The sequence below is a fragment of the Mesoplodon bidens genome (genome assembly GCF_964165515.1).
Source record: "Mesoplodon bidens genome assembly, chromosome: 1".
Lineage (NCBI taxonomy): Eukaryota > Metazoa > Chordata > Mammalia > Artiodactyla > Ziphiidae > Mesoplodon > Mesoplodon bidens.
The window spans coordinates 147,228,387-147,253,390 of NC_138176.1; the positions used below are offsets into that span (position 1 = coordinate 147,228,387).

The 25,004-nt window shown below is 41.0% G+C and overlaps 2 protein-coding genes across 3 annotated transcripts in view; one reads left to right on the top strand and one right to left on the bottom strand.

Moving 5' to 3' along the window:
• NSUN7 (NOP2/Sun RNA methyltransferase family member 7) overlaps positions 1-22,909 on the bottom strand; it is a gene marked incomplete at its 3' end in the record, with an annotated part of 62,460 nt that extends 39,551 nt beyond the window's left edge. For both annotated transcript variants that reach the window (XM_081232593.1, XM_081232594.1), the window contains exons 1-3: positions 22,529-22,909; positions 6,360-6,418; positions 5,537-5,667 (exon numbers count right to left, since the gene is read on the bottom strand). In XM_081232593.1, coding sequence (XP_081088719.1) covers positions 5,537-5,667; positions 6,360-6,418; positions 22,529-22,841 — 503 coding nt within the window. In that variant the 5' untranslated portion in view covers positions 22,842-22,909. The remainder of the gene's footprint in view (positions 1-5,536; positions 5,668-6,359; positions 6,419-22,528) is intronic.
• APBB2 (amyloid beta precursor protein binding family B member 2) overlaps positions 1-25,004 on the top strand; it is a 476,036-nt gene that overhangs the window by 428,350 nt on the left and 22,682 nt on the right. The gene's annotated exons all lie outside the window — the stretch shown is intronic.

The window sequence follows — 25,004 nt, forward strand, 5'->3', positions numbered from 1 at the left end:
TAAGGCATGCGGGATCTTTCATTGCGGCACGTGGGCTTCTCTCTAGTTGTGGCGTGCGGGTTTTCTCTTCTCTAGTTCTGGCGTGTGAGCTCCGGAGTGTGTGGGCTCTTTAGTTGTGGCGTGTGGGCTTAGTTGCCCCGCGGCATGTGGGATCTTAGCTCCCCAACCAGGGATCAAACCCGTGTCCCCTGCAGTGGAAGGTGGATTCTTTACCACTGGACCACCAGGGAAGTCCAATATGCTTATTCTTTTATTACTAGTATTAATCAAGTACTGTTATCAGACCTGAGCTATAAAGATTAAAAGATAGTTTCTACCCTTAAGTAATTTACAATTAGGTGGTAAAACAGACATATAAACAAATAATTATAGCTCAACATGGTTAATGTTATAAGATACATAGATAAAGAAGAGAGTAAATGTATTGGAAGAACAAAATCAGCCTAAAGGGACTTCCAAGAGGAGAAACTTGAACTATTAAAGGAGGAGCAAGAATTTTCCAGACCACAAGAAAAGACATACAGACAGAGGGCAGAGTACCGTAAAAAATGGAGATGTTAAACAGCAAAGCATATTTACAGAGCAATGTTTCCACTTAGAGCAGACACCTACAGGTTTCTATTCTAAGCACCACTTCCCTCTGGGAATAGAAACTTCCCCTCTTCTGAAAAATGTTCCTCTCCTCCTTCCATTCATATAATTTTCTTGGGAGGTGTTCCTAACTGACTCTGTCTCCTTGACTACAGTTGATTGGGAGAGGGTGAGCACTTGACCCAAACCAGAGTCAAGTGAATTTTTGTGTGTAGCAACTGAGAGTCAAGCCAGTCTTTCTAGTTTTTGTGCTGTGTACGATATAAAGCTCCTGAGTAGTCAGCAGCCAAGTTTCCCATTCTATGAACAGAAAAAAAGATCCAAGAATGAAGGTAAAGCACACAAAGAGGCAGAGACGAGAGTCGAAGAGAGTCCTGATGATACTTGAGCCACAGGATTTAGTTAGTAGAAGCACAGCCACATCAATGTCTTTCCTGCAAGTCTCATTGTTCAATTCTTCCGTGTGATACCTTATAGTAAAATTTCTCTTTTGTCTAATCTAGTTTGAGTTGGAGTCCTGTGTGTTGTCAAAAAAGAATCCTACCTAATACAAAAAAGGTTTGACTCCTTTTTGGCTTCAAATTTTCAGAAATTTTATCTAACAATGAACAAAATATTTCAAGTTTTTTGTTGTTGTTGTTGGTTTGTTTTGCTTTTTGTTTTTGTTTTGTTTTGTTTTGGCCACACCACATGGCTTGTGGAATCTTAGTTCCCTGACCAGGGACTGAACCCAGGCCCTCCGCAGTGAAAGTGCCGAGTCCTAACCACTGGGATGCCAGGGAATTCCCAAAATATCTCAAGTTTTGGAGTGCCATTAGTAAGGCCTAACACGAAAGAATTATGGTTCTCTTTAAATATAAATTGAATATTTTCTTAATGCCAAAGGATAATCTTCAATGAACTGCTTGAATCTCCCATACAAATATAAAATCAGACATCATACTGACAACTGTTTCAGAATATTCACTAAGTAAGTGAAATGGGCTAAGAGTTTCCAAAGAAGGGGTGGAGAGAATATGAGAGACAAAAACCCATGAACAAGTGTTTAGGGAGCATTTCAGCAAATGAGAAACCCTGGAGCATTATGTGAATGAGAAAACTGAGGAATAGAAGAAAAGGGATATATCCAAGCAAATGTGATTTATCCCCAAAATCCATGGTTGGTTATAACATTCATAAATCATTCAATGTGAATTACCTTACCACATTAATAGAATAAAGGAGAAAAAAATGATCATTTCAGATGCTCATCCCAAAACTCTGATCTCTGTTTTCTTAATTTAGTAAGACTACAGTTTTCCTCTTGAGATCCTCCTTTCTGCACTGCAGTTGGAAAGTACCTGTAGGCATATAGCCAGGACTATTCTAGGGCTCACCTCATTTGTTTTCATTCTCTCAAGGATCAAAATTCTGTGCTGCTTTTTGTCTAATGTCCAAAATATTTGCCTCATATATTTTGTCCATCTAGTTGTTTACAAGAGGAATATAGTTTGATCCTAGATACTCTGTCATGACTATATAATCACTTTTTAAAAATATCACTTTACCTGCCATGTGGAACAGATTGTGAAAAAGTAAGAGTTACAGGCAGAGAAGGAGGACTACTATTGCAGTAGTCCAAGTGACACATTATAGTGGCTTGGATTTGGACAGTAGGAGTGGAAATGGAAACAAGTAGACACACTCAGCATGTTTTCCAATTGGAGTTACAGAACTTGATGTATTAGGTGTGGTATGGGCACCGGGGAGGGGAGGAAAGAGGAATCAAGGATGATATCTAAGAAGCTGGTGGTGCCTTAATTGTAATGGGGAAGGTTTCAGGACAGTTTTGGGTGGTTTGGGAGGATGGACTACTGAGTTTTTCCTCTCCTTCTGCCTCTCTACTCTTTCACTGCCCATTCTCCAATTCTGCCTCACCAAAGCCCAACAAATTATTTGGCAGAATCAGATTCTTGGGCTAGTGTAAGGCGGGGGGGGGGGGTAGTAAGAAAGGAAGAAGCTGTGGTCTCCTTTTATTTAACCCAGTCACATAGTATTTAAAATATGGTTGCATTTTGTACAAGGAATAGGTGTCATCTTGGATTATATCTCTAAAGCTATGAACAAATGAAGAAAAAGATACAAGTTGGACTAATAAGAACCTGCTGTATAAAAAAATAAATAAAAGAAAATTTTTTTAAAAAGATACAAGTTGGTAGAGTGATAAAACACAAGGATCTCTGGAAGAGACAATAACAACAAAGATCAAACACAATTTTCATAAGGAGGAAATAATTCTCATTCAATTTCTTGCTAAATAATTACTTCTATCACCTCTTAAAATTAGTCTTCGTCTTCTTGGTAGAAACATAACTAAAGTATACTTCAAGCTTACAATGATTCTATTTCCCTGGGGACAACAGTGCCCAGCCCCAAGCCACAGATGATCTACAGAGGTTGGCCGCTACCTTTCTGTCTCAGTTCAGAATTCTGCTCCATTGGCTATGGGGGATTGGCCCAGGGGAATGCACCTGACCTACATGGAGCCAATCAAATTCCCAGGGGAGGGATTATAATTTAGAATTGGGGTTAGAGACAATAAGTTAGTCTAAGTGAAGAAACTAACATACAACTGTAACAAGTAAGCTCAAGACCTGGAGTGCAATAGTAGGGCTTTCTCCATGTAGACTAGAGAAGCAGAGAAGGCAGATCTGCAGAGGAAAAAAGAATGAAGCAGATATTAAGAGAGAAGCAGAGTTTAAAAGATAAAGAGACAAAGAAGCAGAGATAAAGAAGGTCCTGACATCTTTCCAGCTCCTGCTTTCATCCTCTTCCTGAGTCTCTGAGTTGCATGAGACATTCCAATATCTTTATAAGAACATTTTCCATTTTGCTCAGGCTAACTGAAGATGGCTTCTATTACTTGAAAGCTGAGACTCTTGATTAAAACCCTTTAGTGTTATCTTCATACATGTATTTTCTCAGCATGATTTTTATCATTACACATGGATTTTTTTCAGTGTTATCTTTATATAAGTATACTGCACTACTGTTCTCTGCAATTCAATCACTAAATACACGCATTTCTCCTATAGCACATTATGAATTGAGTATAGCATGAATTGGGTATGAAATAACTTATTAATATGGGAATAAGGTCTGCATTATATGAAGCTCTATTGGTTTGGGTAGGGGGAAAACTGCACTGACAGTTTCTCGCACTGACAAGAATGGAACCAGATGTGTGTCAAGGCAGGAGGTAGCATGGTATGTATTTTGGGGAAAGGGAAAAATCTGGAGAATCAGGAACCTTAGACAGTAATATCTTCTGGTTCCTCTGGCCTCCTGAGCCATGACCTTTGCTTGTCCTATTTCCGGCCTGGCTTGCTAACATTCTCAGCTAAAAATCTGCTGCTCATGAAACCACAGTCTGGTCTTTCTTACTTGGTTGGAGCCCTGTGGCTTTCCTAACCTCGGCTCTCATTATGCTCACTGAGACTAAGTTGAGACTTCCATGAGCATCTCCTGAGTCCTGACTAAGTCAAAGAGAAACTGACAGCAGCTCAGGAAAGCTGAAACTCAGAGCCTGTCCCAGAGCATACTGCCCCACCAACTTTTCTCTGATGTATCTGCACCCATCGTGGGTGCCCGTCCTCAGAGGCAGGTTGCCCGGTACTGGTATGGGGGGTGAAGTAGTTGCCCAGAAACCTATGCAGTAATCAGGGGCAAGATCCTTACTTATCTAACACAGAGGGTACATACATCTGATTGCTTTTGCTTTTCTCCATCTCCAAATTTCTCATGGCTACAACTGACATGAGATATGACTATGTCATATCTTTCATCTTCTAGAGTACTTTAGCCACCACTCACTATCTTAAGTGGAAGGAGTGGTAGCATATAAATGGTTAAATCCTGGGCTCTAGAGTCAGCATTCCTGAATGTGTATTCTGGCTACTCCCCTTTCTAGCTCTATGGCATTAGGCAGGGTCCTTTAACATGTCTGTGCCTCGGTTTTCCCATGTGTAAAAATACAGGTTGGTAACAATATCTACCTCAAAGAGTTGTTATGTAAAGAGCTTCTTATAACAATGATTGATACATATTAAGTGTTCAATAAAGGTAAGTTATTACTATAACTCCATTACGTGAGTCCTCTAGTCTCAACCTTCAATACTGTAAGTGAAACTGCTTGAGTTTCCCATAATAATATAAAATGAGATATGACAACTCTTTCAGATTATTCACCTGGTAAAAATCTTCCTACAACATTGCTGTTGTTGCTATATTGTGCTTTCTATTAAGGTTCAACGATGTAATAGCAAAAGCTCTAACAACAGTAGCATTTAACACTGATTGACTATCTACTAAGTGTCTGACTCTAAGCTCAGCATTTTATATACATTAGTTTAATTACTTCTCCCAACCACCTTTTTAGGTAGATGCTATTATTATCCCCATACTAGGTTTCTGCTGATATTTAGGATAAAAGGAAAACAAATTTAAAACATGTTAGTTTTGTTCTTAACTACTAACATGAAGTTGTAGATTTTTTTTTCATCTTGGAAAAGTGATAGGTTCTTATCTACTGTTGGAATTTTCTTGTTTGATACATGTTAGATTTTTTTTAAAGAGCTATAAACAAAGCCAGGTAAACAAATAATAGCTGTTTCAAATGAAGTGTAACTTAAGTACGTGCTAAAAATTGTCAGGAATTTTTCATCATTTTCCAAATACTTACAAGTTGGATCTTACAATGCAAGCTTTGAAAAACAACTTGAATTTAAGCAGAATATATACCCTGTTCAAGATTTGTTTGTAAAGGAACTCAAGAAACTTATGAACTTTTATATTTTTTCTCTATAAAATTTTAACACTTATCTACACATTATATTGTATACAATTTCACCAGTGAAAATACCAATAATGATTTCATATAAAACATTGTTTTCACCTTTACAATTACCTGTTAAGAAGGTTCTCTACTTCTAGAACTTCTGCTATAGACTCTTCATTATCAGAAAGGAGACGAGCTTGAAATTTTCTATCTTGGAAATCATACAGCATCACAATGATAAGACTGTTCAAATGATCTGGCTACCAAGGGAAAACACACATAAAGAAAAGTATACAAACAATATCTAATAGCAATATTTTCCATTCCATTGTTTTTCATAAGAAAGCAGTCATAAAAATATGACTATTTTTACATAGTCTGGTTGAATTGGGAGATAGAAGAGGATTGCAAAGGGACTTCCCTGGTAGCACAGTGGTTAAGAATCTGCCTGCCAATGCAGGGGACACAGGTTGAGCCTTGGTCCGGGAAGATCCCACATGCCGCGGAGCAACTAAGCCCATGCACAACTACTAAAGCACGCACTCCTAGAGCCCGTGCTCCACAACAAGAGAAGCCACCGCAATGAGAAGCCCACGCACCACAACAAAGAGTAGCCCCCGCTTGCCGCAACTAGAGTGCCCGCACACAGCAACAAAGACCCAACGCAGCCAAAAATAAATACATACATACATAAAAGAAAAAAAGAAAAGGACTGCAAACTAGAAAACAAATCCAATAAAAAATAAACTTTTCAAAAAGGACAATTTTTGGCAGATTCATCAAAATGAAAGGAGTAGGATCTATATTAGAAGCCTTAGAAGTATGAGAGTTAAGGATGTGTTTTGAAGAAGTCTCAACATTAAACAAACTAGTTATTTAAATGTGAAGGCTTTTTGGTACTTTCTAAATAACAACCACGGGACAGGTAATTATATATAAGTTACACACTTACTATTGTGGTGCTTGGGAAGATATAGCTGTCTATTAATATAGTTTCCAAAATATCTTGAACTACAAGACAAGGAAAATGTCTGTTACTGAAAATTCCAAAGCTGAAAATGAAAATTTTGGAATCAAAATACACTTTGGACAATGCTATAAAATACTTATACTTTCATATCTAAAACATAACTAATTCTTGATAAAGACTCAAATTACAATGACATGATGAAATATTTGTCATCTTTATGAATCCTGGACCCCTGTGACTCAGGCTCCACATGGAATCACAGTCAAAGGAACGTTATCTGAATAGCTGAAGTAGTAATAAAGGAATTCCAACCTTTAATTTATATCCCTTGAAAAACATTAAAGAGGATCTAATTTATAATGTCTTATCCTCTTTATGTTGGATATTGTTGGATTCAATTTGCTAATATTTTATTATACAGGGCACATGGGTGCTCCTTTTGTTATAACTACTTAACTATATATATATATATATCTCATATAACAAATGTTTTAATAAACATAGATTTTTGTTCTATGTTTATGTTCATGAAGGATATTGGTCTATAATTTTCTTTTCATAATATCTTTGTCAATGTTGGTATCAGGATTTAAACTCTGGAAGAGTTTGTGTTAAATTGGTGTTATTTCTTACTTAAATATTTGGTAGAACTCACTAGTGACGACATTGATAAGATGACATTTAATCTAAGTCCCAAATGACAAGGAGTTAGCCATGTAAAGATCCAGAAGAAGAGAGCATTCCAGGCAGAGGGATAATTGCAGAGGTACTAAATGAAAACACATGAACACATTTTAAAACCTCCACAGGGCACATGAGTGTTCTTTTGTTATAACTACTTAACTATATATATATCATATAACAAATGCTTTAATCAGTTAACAGGAAGCTAAGACAGCTTCAATTCATTCAACATTTATGGAACACCTCCTATATACACAATACACACTGAATTCCAGTTTTTATCTGGGGAATGGGAAAACTAAAAAGAATTGACAAATTTGGGAGCACAGACTCCAGTTTTCATAGGAAATCTTTCAGATATCATTACCCATATTTTAGCCACCAATTGTGGCTGTATTGTACAAGGCAATATCCCCATTTCACTTACAAGGAAAATGAAGTTTACAGTTTCACACCCTTACTACCTGCAAACCAATTCCTACCTACTTCAGAGTTTCTCAGCATGAGTCCCAATTTTTGTCACAGAAAATATACTTGTCATAAGAATGAAGGACTTCTAAGATAGCAGACCTGCATAGGCTATAGAACTTTGAGCAATGGAGTTGCTGGACTCCTAAAAATAGGAGCAGTAGAATGAAGGAAAAGAAGACAGAACATGATTTTGCCAACACTGCATTTTTTTCCTAGGGCTCTTGTCAAAACTGACAATCTCTGGGCTGTCCCTGATATTGTGCAGAATGCATTGCCTTTATATATCTATAGTTTACAGAACATTCTCAGATAGCAATATCAACATTAATTCTGTATACTCTAGAGAGTGCTTTCTATGTGCTAGACACTGTTCTAAATGCTTTCCATATATTAATTCATTTAACCCTCACAACAACCTTATGAATTAGGTACCATCATTATCCCATTTTATAGAGTAGGAAATGAGGCACTGACTGGTTAAGTAATATTGTCATAGTCACACAGCAAGAATAAGATCAGGGACTCAAACCCAGGCAGTCTGGCACCCGAGTGCATGCTCCTCACCACATTATGCTGCCTATCCTCTACACACTCTTACAACAAACCATACTGGCTAAATAAAACACACTGCTGGGCTTCCCTGGTGGTGCAGTGGTTGAGAGTCCACCTGCCAATGCAGGGGACGCGGGTTCAGGCCCCGGTCGGGGAAGATCCCACATGCCGCAGAGCGGCTAGGCCCGTGAGCCATGGCCACTGAGCCTGCACGTCCAGAGCCTGTGCTCCGCAACGGGAGAGGCCACAACAGTGAGAAGCCGCGTACCGCAAAAAAAACAAAACAAAACAAACAAACAAAAAAAAACACTGCTAATGACTGATGTGGGTTATCAGGACTTATTTGAAGATAGCAAACCTTACTTATCCTAATTCAGCACAAAAGCTCCAATTATCGCTAGTGCCCCACTAATTAAAGCCTCTTCTCTTTAGTCTGTTGAAGGGAACTCTTAATCCTCATTCCTCATGTTTCCAATGCAGAAGGCCTTCCCTAGAGAAACACCCTTGGACTCTCTCCCTTCACTCCATGTGAAAAGAAAATTGAGTTTATTTAATTAGTGAATTTGGAAGAATATATCACTCCCTCCTCCTTCCAGTCTTTGTCTGCCAGTGTTTCTGCAGGAGGTGGGCATGCATTCCAGACTGCTCTTTGCCAAGCGCCTTGCATGAGTTGGGTGGAGGGATCTGCAATTCTTCAGCTGTGTCTGGATTAGATGGGAAGTTCTAATTCAGGAATAAAGTATTTATTTATTTATCAAGAAGGTGGAGTAGGAAGATGTGGAGCTCACCTCTCCCCATAAACAGTTCAAAATTACTTCTACATGTGGAACAATTTTCAGGGAAAACTAACTGGAAACTGGCAGAAGAACCAAGGCAGCAAGAAACAGCTCCACGTAACCAGGCAGAGACAGGAAAAAAAAAAAAAAAAGCATCATGTTGGGAACTGAGCCCCCGGGAGGGACCTCTGTAAGGAAGAGAAGGTCCACACAGGTGGACCCTAGCCCTGGGGAGTAAGCAGGTCAAACCACAATCTGGGCATGACAGGCCCCCTTGTCTGCTGAGAAATCCACTGGGACAGACAGAGGGCTGGAGAAGCCTAGGCTCTACACGTGAGGAGTGACCACATGCTGGCTTGCTGAGAACCAGGGCAAAGAGAGCCTTGCACTGGCAACTGCCACCTTGCCCCACTTCCCAATCCAAAGGGGCAAACACCCTGACCCCATTCACTCCACACCACAGCCTGGCATGAAATCTGGGCAGAGACTCAGTAGAGCTGCATAGAGACAGACCGGGGCACCTGGGTTGTGATCTGGGTGCAGCCGCAGAGGCCACTGTCAGCATGCATGTGAGGTAGTGCCACAGGAGCCTGCAGTGGCTAAGTGTTGAATCTTGGGCATATAGGCCCTAGGAGAGAACTCAATCTAGCTACCGCAGAGACAGCTGGGAGGTCCTGGAGCGTGGTGTGGGTGGAATGGTGACAATCACTGTCAGCAAGCTCAGGAGTAGCAGTGGTTAGTCTCCTAGCAAGAATACCCCAGTGTGCCCACACCACACCGCAGCGTAGCACTAGATATGGGGCAGACAGGTCCTGGGAGTCTGCCACAGAGGCAGCCCAGACCTCAGGCAGCAGTGCAGCCACCTCAATTCCTGCAGCCACAACACCCCGACCCTCAGCCCCAGCCTACTCCACACCATAGCCTTTAACTAGATCTGAGACAAACACAACAGAGAAAGGAACACAACCCTGGGCTGCTTCTGAGTGGAACTATGGATGCCTACGCAGGCAGCACATAAGTGCTCTGTGACCACGTGGGCGTCACTTGCTTCAGAAATCACCTCCTGAAACTAATAAAAAATTAAAAATATATATATATATATAACCTCCTTTGGGGCACAGCACATACTCAAGGGCAATGGAGTCCGACTGAACCCAACCCTCAAGCCTTCTACCCCAACAACTGGGGAGCAGACCCTGCCCCTGACAGGGAAGTGACAGCCACGGAGCAGAGAGAAAGCCCTGCCTCACATCCAGTACAGGCTCTGGACACCAGAATACCAGCCACACTCCCATCAAGGGGATAATGGCCAGCACACCCTGAGGAAAGACACAAACGAAGTCCATACCAAAACCAGCCGCTGCGCCAAAAACACTGGACACACACAATCTACATATGAACACTCCCACATAAAAACACCCTTCAAGACCACCGTAGATAACTGTTCCTCCTAAATTCATAGAGACAGAGAAAGTTAAGTAAAACAAAAAGGCAGAGGGGGCTTCCCTGGTGGCGCAGTGGTTGAGAGTCCGCCTGCCGATGCAGGGGACACGGGTTCGTGCCCCTATCCCGGAAGATCCCACATGCCGCGCAGCGGCTGGGCCCGCGAGCCATGGCCGCGGAGCCTGTGTGTCCGGAGCCTGTGCTCCGCAACGGGAGAGGCCACAGCAGTGAGAGGCCCGCGTACAGCAAAAAAAAAAAAAAAAAAAAAAAAAAAAAAAAAAAAAAAAGGCAGAGGAACTACTCCCAATTAAAAGAACAAGAGAAATCCCCTGAAAGAACAGATAATAAAACAGAGCTCACAGGCTTCCCTGGTGGCACAGTGGTTGAGAATCTGCCTGCTAATGCAGGGGACACGGGTTCGAGCCCTGGTCTGGGAGGATCCCACATGCTGCGGAGCAACTAGGCCCATGAGCCACAACTACTGAGCCTGCGCGTCTGGAGCCTGTGCTCTGCAACAAGAGAGGCCGCGATAGTGAGAGGCCCGCACACCGCGATGAAGAGTGGACCCCGCTTGCCACAACTAGAGAAAGCCCTCGCAGAGAAACGAAGACCCGACACAGCAAAAAAAATTAATTAATTAATAAACATCTTCTAAAAAAAAAAAAAACACAGAGCTCACTAGTTTACCAGACCCTGAGTTCAAAAAGGAGATAATAAAAATTCTAACTGAATTAAGAAAAGTATCGATAGAAATGCACATCACTGTAATGAGGAACTAGAAGCTATAAAGAAGAACCAATCAAAAATAGACAATTCAATTGCTGAGATTAAAAACCAATCTAGAGGGCTTCTCTGGTGGCACAGTGGTTGGAAGTCCGCCTGCCGATGCAGGGGACACGGGTTCATGCCCCAGTCTGGGAGGATCCCACATGCCACGGAGCGGTTGGGCCCGTGGGCCGTGGCCACTGGGCCTGCGCATCCGGAGCCTGTGTTCCGCGACGGGAGAGGCCACGGCGGTGAGAGGCCCGTGTACCGCAAAAAAAAAAAAAAAAAAAAAAAAATCTAGAAGCAATGAAGAGCAGACTAAATGCCACAGAAGAATGAATAAGTGACCTGGAAGATAGCATAATGGAAATCACTAAATCAGAAGAGCAGACAGAAAGACAATGAAAAAAAAAAATGATAGCAACATACAAGATTTATGAGATAATACAAAATGTGCCAATGGATGCATAATAGGTGTTCCAGAAGAGAAAGAGAAAGAGAATTGAAAGTGTAATTGAAGAAATTATGGCTGAAAACTTCCCAAACCTAAACAAGGAAACAGATATCAGGTACAGGAAGCACAGAAAGTCCCAAACAATATGAACCCAAAGAGACCCACACCAAGACATATCATAATTAAAATGACAAATTTATTTTATTTGGCCACACCACACTGCCTGCAGGATCTCAGTTCCCCAACCAGGGATCAAACCCGGGCCACAGCAGTGAAAGTGCCAAGTCCTAACCACTGGACCACCAGGGAATTCCCTAAAATGACAAATTTAAAAATAAAGAAAGGATTCTAAAGGCAGCAAGAGAAAAACAAAGAGTCAGTTACAAGGGAACCCCCATATGGGTATCAGCAGATTTCTCTGCAGAAAACTTCGCAGTCCAGAAAGGAGTGGCATTACATATTCAAAGTCCTGAAAAGGAAAACCTGCAACCTAGGATACTCTACCCAGCAAGATTATCATTTAGAACAGAAGAAGAGAAAATTTCTTAGACAAGCAAAAACTAAAAGAACTCAGCAGTATTAAACCTACCCTAAAAGAAATATTGAAGGATATTCTCTAAATAGAAAAGAAGCAAGAAACTATAGGAAAGGGAAAATCACAATAGGAAAGGCAAATATATAAAAAGATGGAAGATCACTTAAGTCAGTACACAGATTAAAAAACAATCAAAAAATTGTAAAAGCAATTATAACTACAACTAACAGTAAAAAGATATGCATGAAGATGTAAAATAGGACAGCAAAATCACAAAATGTAGGTGAGGGGAGTATAAAAATATAGATCGTTTAGAATGTGTTTGAAGTTGAATGACTATCAGTTTAAAGCCAGTAGACACAGCTGTGAGTTAACATACTTGAACTCCATGGTAACCACAAATTTAAAATATACAGTAGCTTCCCTGGTGGCTCAGTGGTTGAGAGTCCGCCTGCCGATGCAGGGGACACGGGTTCGTGCCCCGGTCCGGGAAGATCCCACATGCCGCGGAGCGGCTGGGCCCGTCAGCCATGGCCGCTGAGCCTGTGCTTCCGGAGCCTGTGCTCCGCAACGCGAGAGGCCACAACAGTGAGACGCCTGCATACTGCAAAAAATAATAATAATAAATAAATTTAAAAAAGAAAACAACAGAGGGACTTCCCTGGTGGCATAGTGGTTAAGAATCTGCCTGCCAGTGCAGGGGACATGGGTTTGGTCCCTGGTCCAGGAAGATCCCACATGCCGCAGAGCAACTAAGCCCATGCACCACAACTACTGAAGCCTGTGTGCCCTAGAGCCTGCATGCCACAACTACTGAGTCCACACACTGCAACTACTGAAACCCATGTGCTCTAGGGCCCGCATGCCGCAAGTACTGAGCCCGCATGTGCAACTACTGAAGCCCGTGCTCCTAGAGCCCTTGCTCCTCAACAAGAGAAGCCACCATGATGAGAAGCCCGTGCACCACAACAAAGAGTAGCCCCTGCTCGCTGCAACTACAGAAAGCCCACATGCAACAACAAAGACCCAACACAGCCAAAAATAAATTAAACAAATAAATAAATAAATAAAATAAAGTAAAATAGAAAACAACAGAAAAGATCAATAAAACTAAGAGCTGTTTTCTGGAGAGAGATAAATTCAACAAACCTCTAGCCAGGTTCAACAAGAAGAAAAGAGAGAAAACCCAAATAAACAAAATAAGAAATTAAAGAGGAGAAGTAACAGCTGACACAGAATTACAAAAAAATCATAATACTATGAACAGTTATATGCCAACAAATTGGACAACCTAGAAGAAATGGACAGTTTCTAAAAACATAAGACTTGCAAGAACTGAGTCCAGAAGAAACAGATAATTTGAACAGAACAATCACCAGACGTGAAATAGAATCTGTAATGATTTCAATAAAGATGAAAAACTGAAACTATTTCCACTAAGATCAGGAACAAGACAAGGTTGCCCACTCTCACCACTCTTATTCAACATAGTTTTGGAAGCTTTAGCCTCAGCAATCAGAGAATAAAAGGAAATAAAAGGAATCCAAATCGGAAAAGAAGAAGTAAAGCTGTCACTGTTTGCAGATGACATGATACTATACATAGAGAATCCTAAAGATGCTACCAGAAAACTACTAGAGTTAATCAATGAATTTGGTAAAGTAGCAGGATACAAAATTAATGCACAGAAATCTCTGGCATTCCTATATACTAATGATGAAAAATCTGAAAGTGAAATCAAGAAAACACTCCCATTTACCATTGCAACAAAAAGAATAAAATATCTAGGAATAAACCTACCTAAGGAGACAAAACACCTGTATGCAGAAAATTATAAGACACTGATGAGAGAAATTAAAGATGATACAAATAGATGGAGAGATATACCATGTTCTTGGATTGGAAGAATCAACATTGTGAAAATGACTCTACTACCCAAAGCAATCTACAGATTCAATGCAATCCCTATCAAACTACCACTGGCATTTTTCACAGAACTAGAACAAAAAATTTCATAATTTGTATGGAAACACAAAAGATCCTGAATAGCCAAAGCAATCTTGAGAACGAAAAATGGAGCTGGAGGAATCAGGCTCCCTGACTTCAGACTATACTACAAAGCTACAGTAATCAAGACAGTATGGTACTGGCACAAAAACAGAAAGATAGATCAATGGAACAGGATAGAAAACCCAGAGATAAACCCACGCACATATGGTCACCTTATCTTTGATAAAGGAGTCAGGAATGTACAGTGGAGAAAGGACAGCCTCTTCAATAAGTGGTGCTGGGAAAACTGGACAGGGACATGTAAAAGTATGAGATTAGATCACTCCCTAACACCATACACAAAAATAAGCTCAAAATGGATTAAAGACCTAAATATAAGGCCAGAAACTATCAAACTCTTAGAGGAAAACATAGGCAGAACACTCTATGACATAAATCACAGCAAGATCCTTTTTGACCCACCTCTTAGAGAAATGGAAATAAAGACAAAAATAAATACATGGGACCTAATGAAACTTCAAAGCTTTTGCACAGCAAAGGAAACCATAAACAAGACCAAAAGACAACCCTCAGAATGGGAGAAAATATTTGCAAATGAAGCAACTGACAAAGGATTAATCTCCAAAATTTATAAGCAGCTCATGCAGCTCAATAATAAAAAAACAAACAACCCAATCCAAAAATGGGCAGAAGACCTAAATAGACACTTCTCCACATAAGATATACAGACTGCCAACAAACACATGAAAGAATGCTCAACATCTTTAATCATTAGAGAAATGCAAATCAAAACTACAATGAGACATCATCTCACACCAGTCAGAATGGCCATCATCAAAAAATCTAGAAACAATAAATGCTGGAGAGGGTGTGGAAAAAAGGGAACACTCTTGCACTGCTGGTGGGAATGTGAATTGGTACAGCCACTATGGAGAACAGTATGGAGGTTCCTTAAAAAACTAAAAATAGAACAACCATATGACCCAGCAATCCCACTACTGGGCATATACCCTGAGAAAACCATAATTCAAAAAGAGTCATGTACGAAAATGTTCATTGCAGCTCTATTCACAATAGCCCGGAGATGGAAACAACCTAAGTGTCCATCATCGGATGAATGGATAAAGAAGATGTGGCACATATATACAATGGAATATTACTCAGCCATAAAAAGAAACAAAATTGAGCTATTTGTAATGAGGTGAATAGACCTAGAGTCTGTCATACAGAGTGAAGTAAGTCAGAAAGAGAAAGACAAATACCGTATGCTAACACATATATATGGAATTTAAGAAGAAAAAAAGTCATGAAGAACCTAGGGGTAAGACAGGAATAAAGACACAGACCTACTAGAGAATGGACTTGAGGATATGGGGAGGGGGAAGGGTAAGTGTGACATAGCGAAAGAGAGGCATGGACATATATACACTACCAAACGTAAGGTAGATAGCTAGTGGGAAGCAGCCGCATAGCACAGGGAGATCAGCTCGGTGCTTTGTGACCACCTGGAGGAGTGGGATAGGGAGGGTGGGAGGGAGACGCAAGAGGGAGGGGATATGGGAACATATGTATATGTATAACTGATTCATTTTGTTATAAAGCAGAAACTAACACACCATTGTTAAGCAATTATACTCCAATAAAGATGTAAAAAAAAAAAAAAAAAAACTCCCTGCAAACAAAAGTCCAGGAGCAGACGGCTTCACTGGGGAATTCTACCAAACATAAAATGAAGAAATTATACCGATCCTTCTCAAAATATTCCAAAAAATTGAAGAGAATGGAACACTGTGAAATTCATTCTATGAAGCCACCATCACTCTGATACCAAAACCATACAAAGACACTACCAAAAAAAGGAAATTATAGACTAATATCTTTTTTTTTTTTTTTTTTTTTTTTGCGGTATGCGGGCCTCTCACTGTTGTGGCCTCTCGCGTTGCGGAGCACAGGCTCCAGACGCGCAGGCTCAGCAGCCATGGCTCACGGGCCCCGCCGCTCCGCAGCATGTGGGATCTTCCCAGACCAGGGCATGATCCCGTGTCTCCTGCATCGGCAGGCGGACTCTCAACCACTGCACCACCAGGGAAGCCCTAGGCTAATATCTTTAATGAATATAGATGCAGAAATCTTCAAAAAAATATTAGCAAACTCAATCCCACAATACATAAAAAGGATCATACATCATGACCAAGCGGGATTAATTCCAGGGTCGTAAGGATGGTTCAACATATGCAAATCAATCAGTGTGATACACCACATTAACAAAAGGAAAGACAAAACCACAAGATCATCTCAAAAGATGCAGGAAAGCATCTCATAAAATTTGACATTATTCCTAATAAAAACTCTCACCAAAGTGGGTATAGAGGGAACATATCTCAACATAATAAAAGCCATTTATGACAAACCCACAGCCAACATAATACTCAACAGTGAAAAGCTGAATGCCTTCCCATTAAATTCTGGAACAAGACAAGGATGCCCACCCTCACCACTTCTACTCAACATAGTACTGGAAGTCCTAGCCCCAACAATCAGATAAGAAAAAGGAATAAAAGGTATCCAAATTGGAAGGGAAGAGGTAAAACTTACACTCTTTGGAGATGACATGATACTCTATATAGAGAATCCTAAAGTCTTCACACAAAAACTACTAGAACTAATAAATGAATTCAGCAAGGTAGCAGGATACAAAATTAATATACAGAAATCTGTTGCATTTCTTTACACTAACAATGAAAGAGAAAATTTTAAAAGTTATATCGTTTATTGCATCAAAGAAGAGAAACAAAACCCTAGTAATGAACTTAACCAAGGAGGTGAAAGACCTATACACTGAAAATTATAAAACACTGATAAAGGAAATTGAAGATGATTCAAAAAAATGGAAAGGTAGTCCATGCTCTTGGATTGGAAGAACTAATATTGCTAAAGTGAAGCACTCTACAGATTTAATGCAATCACTATCAAAACACCCATGATATTTTTCAAGAACTAGAACAAATAATCCTAAAATGGATATGGAACCACAAAAGGCCCAGAACTGCCAAAGCAATCCTAAGGCAAAAGAACAAAGCTGGAGGTATAACCCTTCCAGACTTTAGACTATACTACAAAGCTACAGTAATCAAAACACTGTGGTACTGGCACAAAAACAGACATATAGATCAATGGAACAGTATAGAGAGCCCAGAAATAAATCCACATACCTATGGTCAACTAATCTATGACAAAGGAGGCAAGAATATACAATGGAGAAAAGACAGCCTCTTCAGCAAGTGGTGTTGGGAAAACTGAACAGCCACCTGTATCAATGAAATTACAACATTCCCTCACACCATTCATAAAAATAAGTTTGAAATGGCTTATATTACTAAATATAAGACATGACACCATAAAACTCCTAGAAGAGAACATAGGCAAAACATTCTTGGACATAAATCGTAGCACTATTTTCTTAGGTCAGTCTCCCAAGGCAATAGAAAAGAAAGGCAAAAATAAATAAATGGAACCTAATCAAATTTAAAAGCTTTGAAACAGCAAAGGAAACCATCCGCAAAACAAAAAGACAACCTATGGAATGGGAGAAAATTATCTGTAAACAATGCTACCAACAAGGCCTGCATATTCAAAATATACAAACAGCTCATACAACTCAGTACCAAAAAAACAAACAATCCAATCACAAAGTGGGCAGAAAACCTAAATAGACATTTCTCCAAAGAAGACATACGGATGGCCAACAGGCACATGAAAAGATGCTCAACATCACTGATTATTACAGAAATGCAAATCAAAACCACAACGAGGTATCACCTCACACCAGTCAGAATGACTATCATCAAAAAGTCTACACATAATTAATGCTGGGGAGGGTGTGGAGAAAAGGGAACCTTGTACACTATTGGTGAGAATGTATATTGTTGTAGCCACTATGGAAAACCATATGCAGGTTCCTTAATAAAACAAAAAATAGATCCAGGCTTCCCTGGTGGCGCAGTGGTTGAGAGTCCACTTGCCAATGCAGGGGACACAGGTTTGTGCCCCGGTCCGGGAGGATCCCACATGCCGCGGAGTGGTTGGGCCCGTGAGCCATGGCCGCTGAGCCTGCACGTCCGGAGCCTGTGCTCTGCAGCGGGAGAGGCCACAGCAGTGAGAGACCCGCGTACCGCAAAAACAAAACAAAACAAAACAAAACAAAAAACAAAAAATAGATCCATATCATCCAGCAATCCCACTCCTGGGTATATATCCAGAAAAGATGAAAACTCTAATTCAAAAAGATACACGCACTCCAATGTTCATAGCAGCACTATTTATAATAGCCAAGACATGGAAACAACCCAAGTGCCCATCAACAGATGATTGGCTTAAGATGTGGTGTATATATATACAATGGGATGTTACTCAGCCATAAAAAAGGAATGAAATATTGCCATTTGCAGCAACATGGATGGACCTATAGAACATTATAATTAGTGAAGTAAGTCAGACAGAGAAAGACAAATACTATCTGATATCACTTATACGTGAAATCTAAAAACAATACAAATGAATCTATATATAAAACAGAAACAGACTCACAGACATAGAAAACAAACTTATGATTACTAAAGGGAAAAGGGGGAAAAGGAGGGACAAATTAGGAGTATGGGATTAACAGGTACGAACTACTATACATAAAATAGATAAGCAACAAAGATTTACTGTATAGCATAGGAAACTATATTCAATATCTTGTAATAAGCTGTAATGGTATATAATCTGAAAAAAAATAACTGAATCACTTAGCTATAACCTGAAACTAACAGAATATTGTAATTCAACTATACTTCAGTTAAAAAAAAAGAATGCCAAGGCCCTCTTGTAATTATAAATATAGGTGCATGGGGTTTCTCTATCTGTGGGAGGAGGGAAACTTGACAACCTTCATAGATGTTGTCATACATTGTTGCTGGAAGAATTAAGCACTGTCCGTAAGGCTCCTTTGAGAAAGGACAATAGAAAGCTGTACCTGGTCTCTTCTGGACTTCGTCCTGTGTATATTTTTCTGGTGCTGATCTTAATCTTTATCCTTTCATTGTAGTAAACTGTAACCATGAGTATGACAGCTTTACTGAGTTCTGTGAGTCCTTCTAGTGAATCACTGAACTTGAGGGTGGTCTTGGGGATCCCTGACTACACATACTTATTCCCAAAGCCATAACCAGACCATATATTAAGTATCTGCTAGGTTTTTCACTGACAGGTTACATGATTTTGAAATGACCAAGTTAATGCCACAGCCAGTTCCTTGGACTGAGAGGTCATCAAATACTATTTACAACTAGAGAGGTTGGAGAAAGAATTAAGCCAGGAATAAGATCAACAATTTCAGGAACATCTCTTTCCTCAATTTTTTTTCTTAATGGGTTGTTCATTAATTTTTTTTTTTTTTTTTTTTTTTTTTTTTTTTTTTTTTTTTTGCGGTACGCGGGCCTCCCACCGTTGCGGCCTCTCCCGTTGCGGAGCACAGGCTCCGGACGCGCAGGCTCAGCGGCCATGGCTCACGGGCCCAGCCGCTCCGCGGCATGTGGGATCCTCCCGGACCGGGGCACGAACCCGTGTCCCCTGCATCGGCAGGCGGACTCACAACCACTGCGCCACCAGGGAAGCCCCATTAATTTATTTTTTAAGAAATCGTTTCGCCAGTTTTTCTTCTGTTTTAATATTTAATAGTCCTTGAAACATCCAGAGATACTTTTAAAAAATAAATTAGCTGCTAGTACTCTACTTCTTTGACATAAGTCAAACTTAATAGGAATAGGTTACTCTTTATTACCTTCTTTAGCAGAAAATTGACCTTGCAGTTATTTAGCAGAGTGAGACTAGTGGTGGTCATTTCAACAAACATGACGCTGAGCCCCTTAAACCTTTAAAAGATTAATCAGAAAAATACACTCTCTGCTTTGAAAGACCTTATACACAAAGGACATCAACAAAAGGGCAAATAATAAAACTGGAAAACATAAAACAACCAAAAAAATACACTTAACATTTGTATAATTAGATTTTTTTCTTTATACTTCCTTAAAAAGATATGGCAATATGATCCAATTACCTGTTCACAAATTCACAAACAAAAGAGACCATTACCCAAGCTCTTTTTAGTTTGTACATTAACCTTTTCAGCTTTACTGCTCCTATAAAACCTTAGAGAAGAAATCCTGTTTTCGTTCCTGAACCATGATTCCCTGAACCTATACTGTATAAGCCAGATGTGAGTTTACAAAATATTACATGTGAAAGTATTGATAGAACACTGATAATACAAAAGACAAAAGTGAAATGCATAAGAGTCTCCAATATTTTAATTACTCAGCCATAAAAAGAAACGAAACTGAGCTATTTGTAATGAGGTGGATAGACCTAGAGTCTGTCATACAGAGTGAAGTAAGTCAGAAAGAGAAAGATAAATACCGTATGCTAACACATATATATGGAATTTAAGGAAAAAAAATGTCATGAAGAACCTAGGGGTAAAACAGGAATAAAGACACAGACCTACTTGAGAATGGACTTGAGGATATGGGGAGGGGGAAGGGTAAGCTGTGACAAAGCGAGAGAGAGGCATGGACATATATACACTACCAAACGTAAGGTAGATAGATAGTGGGAAGCAGCCGCAGAGCACAGGGAGATCATCTCGGTGCTTTGTGACCGCCTGGAGGGGTGGGATAGGGAGGGTGGGAGGAAGGGAGACGCAAGAGGGAAGGGATGTGGGAACAGATGTAAATGTATGACTGATTCACTTTGTTATAAAGCAGAAACTAATTTAAAAAAATTTTAAAAAAAAAGAGTCTCCAATATTTTAAAGTAAAATATCAGGTTCTTAATTATCTTGGAAGCCCACTGAACTTAGGAATTCTAGTTTTATTCCATTTGTACCTTCAGAAATTATTCAGATGATAATTTAAAGCAAGATACTATCATTAAGAAGAAAATAATAGTTGTACCAAGTAAACAACCAAAGCCATCTCATCTTAGAATTTGAACTTATAAAAATGAACATTTCAAGGAAAAGTAGGTTTATAAAGGTCTATGATAATAATTTATCTAAATGGGAATTTCTGGGTTATTAAAAAATGTCAGTCACAAAACCCTTTCATAAAACAGAAATATAGATCAAGAGAAAGAAAAAGATAATCTACCATACACATCACTATAGCATGACCATCTAGTCAATGCATTAATCTTACAAAGAATAATTTCAGGCTTTTATAATTGATTTCTAAAGGTAAGATTCAATGTTCTTATCGGGGGAAAAAAAATGGCCTATAATAGAATTTTGGCATTACCATTAAAATATCAACTAATCAACATAAATGCCTAGTCTGCATTTCATTGTTGCAAGGAGAAAATGTTCAAATGTTCACCTGACTCATGATTTAAAGTACAACACTCTGGTTGGTCTTTAAATCTGCATTTTAAAAAGGAAGAGGAGGGAAGGGATGAAATAGAATCTGAAAGATTAAACTGGAGGAGGGAAAAATGGCTAAGACAGATTTTAAAAGAAAAAAAAAAAGATCACAAGCAGAAAATAAAGAAATGAAACCCAAAGAGTAGTTGCCTCTTAACATCTTATAAATTTTTCTCTGTGATGGCAAATTCCTGGCCTCAGAGTTGAGCTACCTCATGTCTGCAGACAACCAAAAATATACATTCGTATCTGAGTAATTACTGGGATATTTAAATTCACTGAACAGTTGTTAACTGCCTCTGTGCAAGGATGTACAAGGCCCAGTAAGTACTAACACTAAGGAAATACATGCAAATGAGTGATGCCCTTTCTGGGTGTCTCTTTAAGAAGCTCATCATTTCAGCCAGGCTGCTAATACTCCAAACATTTCTGGAACTTCTTTTGGAATACTCAGTACACAAACCAATATAAACTTTATAGTTTATATTGTATTATAGTTTATAGCTAGTACAGAAACATGTCTCCAGGCCCTTTGACTGCTCTCACAGTAAAAATATTTGATTCTGTACTGGAGTCAACTCCATACTCAGAAGTTGATCATTACCCACCATTGAGGTAATCTGCAATATGACACCTCAAATCCTGGTGGCAAGTTAGGGGACTTTTACAAAAATTTGAAAAAATAAATTTACAAGCTTCCAAAATTAAAGCGAATGGCAGTGAATCGGATCATCTTAACTTGATTTAATTTTGACTCATCTAAGGACAAGGCACGGTTCTAGGCACAGGGAAATCTGCAGAGAAAAAAACGTTTCTGGCCTGAAAGAGCTTGTTGTACAGGGAAACTTTCCTAATGCCTGGACATTTGCAACTGACCAAAGATATTCATAAGCCTAAAAACAAAACCTGGTGTGTGCATGAGGAGGCAGGAAGGGGGACTGCACTCCACAAATGCTCTCATTATTTTCCGTTAGTGCTGTCAAAACGGGTACTACTCACACTTCAGGGCACTGAAAGCCAGCTCACAGGACAAACGCTGAAAGGATTCATCCTCAGACTCGGTGGAGGACGGCAGGGGCTCATTCCCATACTTTATTAAGACTTTCTCTGGTGACTTTTCGAATCGAATGCCCTGAAAAATGTTCGCTGCCATAATGTAAACGGAGTCCAGATAGCCAGTTTTTTCGGGCAAACCAGTTGAGGTTTTTTCGCTGTATGCTGTGTCCCCTGACAGTGCCAGGGAAGAGAGTTGGGAGATCTCCTCGGTAGTTTTTTCTTCCGAAAACTCCACTTCACTGGCGGAGTTAAGCATGTTTGCCCCTTCACTGTCGTAACTCAAGCTTGAATTACAATTCAGATGTCCCAGGAAATGGTTTTCCTTGTACCTTAAGCATCGTCTCTGAAAAGAAAAGATTATCTCGGTAAATCACTATTTCTGCAGGACCACACTTGGTGGCCCACCTCGTGTGGCCCTAAAGACCAAGAGGTCATTTACTGGCCGACCCGAGCATCTCATACTTCGAGCCGGGCAAGTCCCAACGAAACCTCCACACACTCACAAAGGGAGACAGGTGGAGACGGCTCCCAATCGCCTCCGAAGCAACGGGACTTTTACCGAGGCCCGTTTGGGAGCGTCTGCGGCCCCTCGGGCGCTCCTTTCACTGGCTCCCGCGAGTCCTCCCTCACCCCAGAGGGCGGAGGTTCCCCGGGGCTTTGGGGACAGAGACGCCGCAGCCGCCGCACTTCGGGCACCTGTGGCTGGTGCCTGAAACAGCAACCTCAGGAGCCCCGGGACTGCGGGGTTGCGGCGGCGACCCGCGCCGGCAGTTTGGTTCAAATGAGCCTCTCCCACCCGCCCGGGTCGGGGCAGGGGGGTCGCGACCCCGGCTCTCGCTCCGCTCCGGTTCCCGGAGGGAGGACTCGCCTCAGGGCTTCGCCCGCCCGTACGCTGTCGCCCTTGACGGACGGGGCTGCGGAGCACGGTGAAGCGCGAGGCTGGTGAACCAGTGGACTCAGGCCACGGAAAGGTAGGCCTCCCCCGCCTGTAGCAGTCCGCCGGCCCAGGACTCGGGTCTCCTTGGCAACCAAGGTCGGTGAGGGAACGCCGCCGGGGGGGCGGGGGGGAGAGGGGGCGGGGGGAGGGGGGGCGGGCAGGGCAGTTCCCGCGGGATTTGGCCAGAGCCTACTTTCTCTGTGCGACTTCTCTCGACTTCCCCAGATTCACAGGTGGCCCCTTTTCCCCAACACGTCCCCTGCGGTCTCCTTGAAAGCGAGAATTTTGTATCGCTGACAACACTCAGTTTAGTGGATTTAGCGGGGGCGCAGGAAATGTTAAAACAGATCAGTGGGGCTTCCCTGGTTGCGCAGTGGTTGAGAGTCCGCCTGCCGATGCAGGGCACACGGGTTCGTGCCCCGGTCCGGGAAGGTCCCACATGCCGCGGAGCGGCTGGGCCCGTGAGCCATGGCCGCTGAGCCTGCGCGTCCGGAGCCTGTGCTCCGCAACGGGAGAGGCCCGCGTACCGCAAAAAAAAAAAAAAAAAAAGATGAGTCTAGAACTACGGAAGAAAAGGGAAAAAAGGGACTAGTCGACTTTATTTCCACGCTTTTTAGAACAATAGATATCACATTAGATGGACCCTTCCAGAGCAAGTTGTGTAAAGACCTTTGCCAATTTAAGACCGCATCCTTCCTTTCCAGGAGTTGCCTGCAAAGAAAGATGCTGCTGAAATGGGCCTACAAAAAATCAAATTCACCCCACCCTTCAAATTATGGAATGGAACTGGGATTATATATAAACCACCCCAAAGGGTTTTAATATGGCTACTTTAATTTTTGAGAGCCCTGGAGCGAAGTCTGCATCCTAATGCATCAAAGAAAGTGAGCTGTGCTCTTTTTTTTTTTTTTTTTTTTTTTTTGCGGTACACGGGCCTCTCACTGTTGTGGCCTCTCCCGCTGCAGAGCACAGGCTCCGGACGCGCAGGTTCAGCGGCCATGGCTCACGGGCCCAGCCGCTCCGCGGCGTGTGGGATCCTCCCGAACCAGGGCACGAACCCGTGTCCCCTGCACCGGCAGGCGGACTCTCAACCACTACGCCACCAGGGAGGCCCTGTGCTCGTTTTTAAAGGTAGTGGAAAATACTCTCTTAATTTCTAGAATAAAGACAAAATGAATGAGATTTAAATCTTCTATTGAGTTTATGTGCATTTTAAACACTTCATTGATAGCCTTTTAGCCTGTTATCTCCAAAGCGCATGTTCTAAAACTGGAAGGGAAAAGATGATTTTTTTCCTCTAATGTACACCATTTGTATTGCTACTTTGAAACTTCTCCAGCAGATTTCCAGAGGTCTGGTAGTCTACTGATTTTACTGCCAGTCAGAATATCTAGAGCTTTTTTGTATGCACTCGAATTTTTCTTACAGTAAAACTCAATGAACTAATGCAAATGTGAATATATAAAGGTCATGCAATGAAAT